This window comes from Bombyx mori, chromosome 11, assembly GCF_030269925.1.
Source record: "Bombyx mori chromosome 11, ASM3026992v2".
Taxonomy (NCBI): Eukaryota; Metazoa; Arthropoda; class Insecta; order Lepidoptera; family Bombycidae; genus Bombyx; species Bombyx mori.
This window is the reverse complement of record NC_085117.1, coordinates 5,427,917-5,438,379: the sequence shown is the minus strand read 5'-3', so window position 1 is coordinate 5,438,379 and position 10,463 is coordinate 5,427,917. Positions and strand designations below refer to the sequence as shown.

Below are 10,463 nucleotides of genomic sequence, written 5' to 3'. Positions count from 1 at the left end.
TTGTTACGTTGGTAAGAGCAACACCATCTATCATCGAATAGCAGGAACGAATATCAAAAGAACCAGTGAAATCTAGAACGCTCGAGAAGTACAACGCCATCTATTGTCAAATGACGGAAACGCATATCGAAAATACTCGATTTGTGAGGAATGCTCGCGATAATTCTAGGGATGTTGTATCGACTATAAAATCGTTGCAGGGATGGCACGAAGTCAGTTAGCGATTCTAACGGATCAACTGAAGCGAAGCGGAAGAAGTGAATTGAGAATATTAAAGTGGTTGTTAAGAGTTTTAAGCTACGAATAATAAAACTAGTTTTAAGGGTTAATAGTTGCGAAATGGAGTGAATTGTTTTATTATTTGTTTTTCAGGTTCACACGTTTGTACACTAGACTTGCAGACTACAAAGACTGGACGTGGCTTCTCGGGCTCTTCCAGAAAAAAAAAATAACTTTAGTACATAAATTTCTATTATTATATTGCGAATTTATTTTACTTCATCTCATCTCATCTCATCTCGCTTCGTTCTATTTTTTAACCGACTTCAAAAAAGGAGGCGGTTCTCAATTCGACTGTTTTTTTAATGTTTGTTACCTCATAGCTTTTGACCGGGTGAATCGATTTTGATGATTCTTTTTTTATTAGAAAGCTAACGCTTCCCGTGTGGTCCCATTTCAATTTAGTCCAGTTTTGATAATGGTATCCATGAGAAAACCATTTAAGTCTTAATTAAGTACGTGCGCGACAAATAGATGAATAAATAACTCACTAACTCAATATCACGCCAACCGATTATTGTTTTTAGTGTATATTAATTTGTTTTGGAATATCTTTTTTTTCTATTTGAAGTCGGTTTTTGTTAAAGCAGGTCTATTTACATTTATTTCATTTTCCTTCCAACGTACAATTACAATTTCAAATAAATCAACTTCTCTTCATTCTATGTTTAATTAACAGTATTTATTTAATGAAGACTTTCACAAACCCGACACTGGCAACAATAGTCGTGAATATCGCCCGACAATGAGATTCGTCTTACTCTCAAAATAATCGTACAATACTTTTTACTAGTGTTAGGACCTCTTGTGAGTCCGCGCGGGTGGGTACCACCACTCTGCCTATTTCTGCCGTGAAGCAGTAATGCGTTTCGGTTTGAAGGTTTCTAACTATACTTGAGACCTTAGAACTTGTATCTCGGGGTGGGTGGCGCATTTGCGTTGTGGAAACTTTTTAGATGATAGTCGCAGAAAAACTGTCAGTATTTTATATTTATTTTTATTTGTAAACAATTACAAAACTATTTGTACTAAAATACACATAAACATTCAAACCTCATGAATAAATACGAGCACGACACCACAAATACTGTGTTAACTTAGAACTATTATTTATAAATTACAAATAAATTGTGAATAATGCTTAACCCTTGATCGCTGTGATGTATATTATTGAATTATTTATTTTTGAAGTGAAACTTCCTTATCGGCGTTGGAAAAAAATTTACCGTCACATTTTTCGGTTACGCGTCACTTTTTTCCGTTACGCGCCATCTGTTTTGTATTCATGTCTATGATAATAAAATCCTTTTGTTTAAACTTTATCTAATTTAACTTTTTTGTATTCATGTCTATGATAATAAAATCCTTTTGTTTAAACTTTATCTAATTTAACTTTATTTAACCAATTTCTAGAAAGTTGCATGTAGATCATTTTTCGAAAAATAAGGCCATAAACAAGTTTCACTTCTTACGTGTGTACACTAGTACACGCACACATTTTTTAGATTTTATTGCTTGTCGATTAAAGGACAAATTACAAGCAATGGTCTCACGGTAACAGAATCTTTGATTATTGCAAATTGAAGCTAACTCGAGTCGAAACATTAATCGATTTTATTAAATAAGGGTTAATTGATTACTGTAATAAACAATATAAATTCGTAATTTGGAACGCATCCAGAATGATCCGTCCATTTTTTTTTAAATCAATGGATGAGTTCCAAATTAAATTATGAGTAGAGTGCCTACCTACGTTTACAACCTACAAAGGTATAATATATAGTTTTTTTAAATGGCATTTTGATTAAATATTTTTTTAAAATCCAAAAATGGCACCGATTAGATGACAATTTTTACGAACGAAATTTATAAGCATGCAATTTTATGATATAAAATAAAAGTGTATAAAGGTTTTATCGTTGCCACGAATACATGAACTTCCATTGATATATTTCAATTTTAATAGAACCCACCGGCAATTAGACTAGAATCTACCCTGAAATTAATCGCTTTACGCCTCTTTGATCTTCTCACCGAATTGACGAGTTTTACTGCCATTTTCATCTGAGTCTTCACTAATACTGGTCGCTACGGATATTTCTGTAACTGGCTCGTTGTTTTTCGGTTTTTCATCGAAAAATATTGCGACATCATTATCGTTTACTTCCTCCACCGGTTTGACTCTTTCTAATGGCGCTGGAACTACTACTTCGTGGTTCACGGATCCATCGGCTTTCAATTCGCAATCGGGAACATCGCCCCTAGTCACTATTTCGCTGTGCAAGATCTGTTTAATGTCCCTATTTGAGCTTTGTATTTCTTTGGTCCTGTCCACTGGCTCGTAGCCGACTGGCAACACCAGGCCATCGTCAGTGTTGCTAGGTTGTTGACGAATTTGCACAGACTGCTGTTTCGGATCTCGGGGCTGCTCTATGGCTTGAAGTATACTCTGTAACAGCCCTTCATTCAGCAGCTGTTCGTGCGGTATGCTCGGATCCTTGCCTTTGCCACCCACAGAGGATTGTATTTGAACAGCATAAGTAGCTTGATTACCAGTGAAATCGTTCGAGAACTGCGTGGCTTGACTTGAAAATTGTCCCTGGTTCAAATTCTGATTGTTATGAACGATCTGCTGTTGCAAGATCTTCGCTTCCTCGTTCAGAGACTTGATTTTGTCCGATGTCTTTTGAATTTGATCGGAAACGAACTGTAAATTCTGTCCTTTGTGACTCTGTTTCTGAATTTCTCTCAAAGATTTACCTTTGACTTTGTCGTCGTGACGGACGTTGTTCGGCAGTACAGAGTGGACGGCCGTGTGCGCTGACCCTAACTGATCCCTCGAACTGTGAACGGCTTCTGAATTCTGATAGCTCGTGAACTGATTCTTGGAGAGCGTGCTGCCCAGGGACTTCAGACTGGCCATGTACTTCGTGGCCAGTTCGACAGGGATTTTCTCTCCGTATTGTGCTGCTTTTAAAATAGCTTCGTGATAGGGGCAGTGCTTTAGAATCGCTGCAGCCTCCAAATTGGAGAGGTTTGCTAGAAGCGCGCCGTCTATGGTCGTTGTGACCGCGTTAGTGTTGGATCCGGACGCTGTGTGATCTGCCACAGTCAAGAACGGAGCTGAGTAAGAGTCGATGGGGGACCCGTAGAGGTTACTGGGTTGTGGGGCCTGAAAGTTGAGGGGATTTCCCGCGTGAGGAAGGCTGTACAAATCCGTTGGTTCTATAGATAGATTTATGCCGAATGATGTGTGATGATTGACCTCTTTGGCGTCTCTGATGGGCGGCGGTAGGTACGCCGGTCCCTGGGTAAGATTGTCGATCGTCAGGGTGTCCTTGCCGTGTGTGGTCTGACCCACGTGCTCCAGTAAGCCTGCAGGAACGGAATCTCTGAACTTAATGGGCTTTTTAGGAGTATTCAAGCCGGTGTGGATGGAGTGACCACCTCCTGAGTAGCTGCCGTACGGGATGGGCAAATTGGATGGTGGCGGTTTCGGTGGAGCACCATATTGACTGCCCGGTGGCACGCCGTACACTCCTGAAGGCGGGATCAGGCCTTTGGCTCCTTGTTGCCTTACAGACGGAGGGTAGGGTCCACCAGAGAGCGAGTCCAATGGCGGAGCGCCGTAAGAATCAAACGGTCTCTGACTGGGTATGGACGATTGGATGAAAGCTAAGTCAGCCTGTGGATCATGGTTCTCGGTATAGTGAGCTTCGAACACTGTCTTCGACTGGTCGATGTGGTTCGAATCTCCACCAACAAGCGAATTGAGGTCGACGTTAGAGAGCGCGTCTTGATGTACGCTGGAGTAGCCAGTTGATATCTGATGCGCGAAGTGAGGACCTTGGTCGAGGACGGGTAGTTGCTGCTCGTTCACGTGTATCTCGTGCACGGGGGGCGGCGGGAGGCCGTAATGATCGCTGACACCGACGTTTTGGAAGACAGTCTCTTCGACGTGTCCAACTGGTTTAGATACTCCAGGTATTGGCTTCCAGCCGTCGTAGAGGACGTGCGGGGGCGTCGGTGGAGCGGGGATGCCTGGGTGTGGGGGTCGCGGGTTTGGGTCGGGTTGCGGCGGCCCGTAGTGTCCGACGTCCGCTATGTCTTGTACCACGACCTGGTCGTTAGGTCCGATTGGGCCGAGCGCGTGGCCCGGCGGTCCGTACGTCTCTGACGGGAAGTGGTTTTCGTTGCCAACATCCAAAGGTAGCGACACGATTGGAGTGCCGTATATAGGAGCGGGTAGATTCAAGTCTAAATTCAGACTGGAGTCGCCAAATGTGCCAAAGTTGGCGCCAACGTCTACAGCGTGGCTTGATCCAAAGCCCCCCAGGCCAATAGTGGTTTCAACTGTGGTGATAGTGGGTTGAGGAAGAGGCGGGGCTTCTAATGGTACACTTGGTAATGGGGGACCGTAAGTTGATCTTATTGGCTTTGGCGGGCCGTACACTGGTTTTGGTGGACCGTATACTGGCTTTGGGTACGGTTTGGACAGCACTTTGGGCGCTTTGAAAGGTGTACCATAAGAAGGCTTAGGGAGCCCTTGCTTAGGGGGTCCGTATAACTTCTTCGGAGGTCCGTAGTACGACTTGGGGGGCCCGTAGCTTAGTTTCGGGGGACCAAAGTTCTTGGGCGGTCCATGAAACTTGGGGGGTCCATATATTGGCTTCGGTTTGGAAATTGGTGGCGGGGGTCCTTCGTAGTGTTGGCTCGGGAACACGACGGGGGACGGGGGCCCGTACGCTCCGGGCGGTGTTTCTTGCAGGAAGTCGTTTTGCTGAGGGACGCCGTACACGGGAACCGGCAGCTGGAGATCTGAAACTAAAAATATTGTACAAGATCTTTGAAGAGGATATTATTCCAGAACGCTCTTGTTTTTTCAAGTTTTGTAAGGTCTCTCTGATTGTCACCTGGAGACAAACGTGTAACCATCCCAATGTCATATTAATAACCGGACTAATAATAATAATTACTAAATAAAATCCTTTGATCCATTTCGGAGGGAATAGACGTAAATGTCTCTGTGACACTAAAAAAATTTAAAGATGGATGATTTTGTTGGCGGGAACGCGATCAGCGAAGTTGCGTGAATCATTTTATTTTGTTCATTTAAGTGTAATATTAAGTGTATTATCTATGTTTAGTGTGTTTAGTATGTCTTTATGTTTAAGCGCGTAATACGGGAAGTTTCTTTTCTCTTGATGCTATTTCTAAATATACTTATGCTATGTTTTCTAAGTATACGAAAAAAATTAACAATAAAGGCATACATACTGTTTTCAGTAAATTAAAAAACTATATAATAAGAATAAACAAGTGTTATGAACAATCTACCTTACAGCTAAATGAATCTGAATCATATAATAAAGCTGATATTTCCGACACACAGATTAGTTCTAGCAACCAAAAAGAGTTTTTTCGTTTACAATAAGATACGAGTAATGCATCAAAATATTAATGGATTGCTTAGTAAGTCTGACCTATTATGTGTAAATATCCAAGAACTTGATAAATGTGCAAAAAATGTAGATGTAATTTGCTTAACAGAGCACAACATGAACAAATTAGACTATGTGCATGTAACTTTACCAAACTTTAATTTAGGTGCACACTTTGCCAGAGAAAATAGAAATGGTGGATCCTGTATACTCATAAAGAAGTTTCATAAATATAAAGTATTGCAAGAGATATCTAATCTCAGTGTTTGTAATGATGTGGAGTGTTCAGCTATAGAGTTAATTGAACACAACTTGGTTATAATCTGTATATATAGACCACCAAAATATACACAAGAAAAACTAAATATATTTTTTAACGTTTACAATTCTATAATGTGCTTAGTACATAAATGGAAATTCAAAAAAGTAATTGTATGTGGTGATTTTAATATTGACCTATTGAAGAGAAACCCTATTTCTCTACGATTTGAGCATTTAACTTATAGCTTTAACATGAAAATAGGTACACGTGAAGTAACTCGCCCAAGTAGTAATACATGTATTGATAATATATTAAATAATGTACAAAGTAGCAAATGTGAAGTAATTGATCTTGGTATGTCAGACCACACGGCACAGATGTTAACGTGCCCCGTCAAAAAAACGTGTACTCTTAGTCATTGGTATACAATACGAAGAGATTTTAGTAATGAAAACATAAAAAAATTTCAAACATGCTTACAAAATCTAACTTTTTATGATGTATTTAGTTCAAATGATCCCGAATATGCCTTTGACTCATTTTTTGAAGATTTTAAACTATTTTATGACCTTTGTTTTCCCAAGATAAAAATAAGAAATACCTGTGTTAAAAAAACAAGGTGGCTATCTAAAGGGATTGGTAAATGCTGTAAACAAAAGAGAAAATTACTTTGGAATTATCGAACCAACCCTTCAGAAAGTCAAAAGCAGATTCTAAAAAATTATAGTGCGCGACTTAAAAGAATTATAAAGCTAACTCAAAAGTGTCAAAACAATTATTATATATCAAATGCAGACAATAAATCGAAAGCTACATGGAGAATAATTAATTCAAGTAAGGCAAATTTTCCAAAAGAATATATAACACGAATAAAAGTAAATGACCGTATAATAACAGACCCCATTAACATTGCCAACGAATTTAATACCTTTCTTATTAATGCTACCAATACTAATACTGATAATGATATTGATAAAATAAACTCTCCGGTAAATTTAAATGAAACACCAGAAATTTTGATTAAAAATACAAGTAATAGTCACAGTACACCTCACTCTTTATTCATGAATCCTGTTATTCCGTACGACATCTTTTTGTTAATGAAATCCCTTAAAAACACTCATAGTTCTGGTTATGATAATATTACTACATCGGCAATTAAATCGGTAGCACTTATTATAAGCCCAGTACTTAGCCATATCATAAACTTATGTATAGAACATGGCGTTTTTCCAAGCAAACTAAAAAGATCTGTCATTAAGCCACTCTTTAAGAAAGACGATAAAGAAAACATTGCTTGTTATAGACCGGTATCTTTACTTCCCATTTTTTCCAAAATTATAGAGAAAATTATTTACGAAGCTATTAACTCCTACTTTGAAAAACATAATTTATTTACACAAGAGCAAAAAGGTTTCAGAAGAAATAAATCAATTAATATGGCTGTACATGACCTATTAAAACCTATATATTACAATTTAGATAATCGAACTCCTACTGCTACACTGTACATGGACATGACTAAAGCGTTTGATTATGTGGATCATAAAACCCTTCTAGATAAATTAAACGCTTACGGAATTAGAGGCAATGTCCATAAATTATTAAAATCATATTTAACTGACAGATATCAAAGGGTTGAAATAGACAACATATGTCCACTGAGTAGGACAGTACAAAGCTATCACTCAAATTGGATGAAAATGCAATTCGGTGTACCTCAAGGCAGCGTACTAGGGCCGCTCCTTTTTCTAATTTATATTAATGACTTCCCTAAAGCCATAGAACATCCGATGATTCTCTTTGCCGATGATAGCACCGTCATCTTCACAGAAAAAGAATTAAACTCCTTAGAGTCCGATATTAACACTACTCTTAAGCTAGTTATAGAATGGTTATTAAGAAACAATTTAGTAATTAACCTAAATAAAACAAAAATTGTCACATACCCACAAGAAATACAACACTCTTTGAAAATAGAATATGATGGGACACATATTGAAGAAGTGAATAGTACTAAATTTCTGGGTATTTGGATTGATAATGATATGAAATGGCAAACACACATTGATACAATATGTAAAAAATTAAACCAATATAAGTATGCCTTGTATAAGTTAGCGAAAGTAGTAGACCAATCAGCTGTACTGACAGCTTACCATGCATATGTGGCGTCAACCCTTAGATATGCTTTAATATTCTGGGGAAACGCCACTAATACAGAGTACGTATTTAAAGCACAAAAGAAATGTGTGCGTGCTATAGCAAACATTCATGTACCAGACTCATGTAAGCCTTTCTTTCAAAAGTTAAAAATCATGACTTTTACATCGTTGTATATTTATGAGGTAGCGATTTTTGTCAAAACGAACAAACATCTGTTTGCAAAACCGCAATCTGTTAGGAATACTTTAAAGATCTCCTCGCTACCTCATAGAACTGCCCTTTATGACAAGAGTTTTTTTAGTATGTCATCAAGAATATTTAATAAACTACCTATAAAAATTTTGAAGACAATAGATTTACATGATTTTAAGCAAAAATTGCAAGTATTTTTATTAGATAAGGCTTACTATAGTATGTCAGAATATTTAGACGATAACTTTAGATAATTAAGTAGAATAGAGTTCAATAATTATAATTTAAGTTATTTTTATTTTTATGTAGATTATAGTTACACCTAATATTTGTACGCTTTACTAGCAGGACATAGTGATACATTTATTAATATTAACTTATTAATCTTTGTTAACCTATGACCACAAATAATAAATAAATAAATAAAATAAATAAAAATAAAGAGCCCACTAAAATCTCAACAAATCGCTACAACAGTGCTAGTGTAGGAAGTAGAAATATAGCAGTTTTAAACAGAGTCCAGTGTGCTGGGTTAAAATGTTTAATATTTTTCTAGAGTTGTGTAGTTGAAATAGGAAGGATTAAAAATCTCATTAAAAATCTCTCTTTACTGGTGGTAGGACCTCTTGTGAGTCCGCGCGGGTAGGTACCACCGCCCTGCCTATTTCTACCGTGAAGCAGTAATGCGTTTCGGTTTCAAGGGTAGGGCAGCCGTTGTAACTATACTGAGATCTTAGAACTTATATCTCAAGGTGGGTGGCGCATTTACGTTCTAGATGTCTATGGGCTCCAGTAATCACTTAACACCAGGTGGGCTGTGAGCTCGTCCACCCACCTAAGCAATAAAAAATAAATAAATAAAATCTCAACTGTTTATTTTTATTACTATTTACGTAGGAATATTGATTGCGTGATTTTTTATCTTTCCACTGGCGACTATGGCGCCATCTACATTAACTCCTTTTTAGCGGACACTTTGTAATACACTGACACGACCTTCCTCTTCCATCCTCCATAATACGAGTATATACCTACCAATCACAATGGCCGAGCACCAAGCTCCCGCTGATACTCAGATAAAAAGTCAAAAATCAACTCACTCAGGTCGGACGTATCTCTCGGAGGTCCGTACGCGTCCGGCGGGAGGGGCTCCCCGTAGGAGTTCGACAGGCCAGCCTCCCTCTTCTGGGCTTGAGCACCTGTAAGTTGATATAGTTTTGGTTGTTTGGCCCTGACCGTTACGGTCAAGGGTCGTGGGTTCGATTCCCACATTGAGCAAACATTGTGTGATGAACAAGTTTGCTTGCTCTCCGTCTGGGTGTTTATTATCTATATATGTATATATTTAAGCGTACATAAGTATGTATGTCAGTCTCTGGTATTCATAACACAGGGAATCCTAATTTGGGGCCTGACGAACATCCGTGATTTGTTCGCAATTCTTCTTCTTTGTCACCCCCTTATCCCACTGGGTGGGGTCGGCACAGCGAATTCTTCTATTCCATTCTCCTCTATCAGCCGTTATCTCAACACTCATTCTACTTTCTCTCATATTGTCTTAATTATTTTCTCATTATTTATTATAGAATTAAAAAAACAAATTGTTAATATCGGTAATATTGCGATTCTGATGACGTATCAGACACAAACCTCAGGTATACTTTCAGTTGTTTTATGCATTAGAGCTTAAAATTAGGTTGTGTGACATTTTTTTTTATTGCTTAGGTGGGTGGACGATCTCATGGCCCACCAAATGTTAAGTGGTTACCGGAGCCCATATACATCTACAACGTAAATGGCGCCACCCACCTCGAGACATCAGTTCTAAGTTCTCAGTTTTTACAGTACAACACCTGCCCTTCAAACCGAAATGCATTACTGCTTCACGGCAGAAATTGTCAGGGTGGTGGTACCTCCCCGGGCAGACTCACAAGACGTCCTACCACCAGTAATTATACGCAAATTATAATTTTGCGGGTATGTTTTGTTTTACACGGTGTTCCTTCACCGTGGAAGTCACTCGTGAACATTTGTTAAGTATGTATTTCATCAGAAAAATTGGTACCCGCCTGCGGGATTCGAACACCGGTGCATCGCAAGATACGAATGCACCGGACGTTTTA

General features: G+C 38.6%; 1 protein-coding gene across 5 annotated transcripts in view; it reads right to left on the bottom strand.

Annotated features, from left to right (window-relative positions):
- Positions 1-1,260: 1,260 nt before the first annotated feature.
- The window catches only part of LOC101740315 (uncharacterized), a 46,824-nt gene continuing 37,621 nt past the window's right edge, over positions 1,261-10,463 (bottom strand). For 3 of the 5 annotated variants that reach the window (XM_062671034.1, XM_062671033.1, XM_038014029.2), the window contains 2 exons: positions 9,441-9,539; positions 1,261-5,103 (listed from right to left, as the gene is read on the bottom strand). In XM_062671034.1, the coding sequence (XP_062527018.1) occupies positions 2,291-5,103; positions 9,441-9,539 (2,912 nt within the window). In that variant the 3' untranslated portion in view covers positions 1,261-2,290. The remainder of the gene's footprint in view (positions 5,104-9,440; positions 9,540-10,463) is intronic. The other 2 variants (XM_062671035.1, XM_038014030.2) reach the window with 1 other exon arrangement.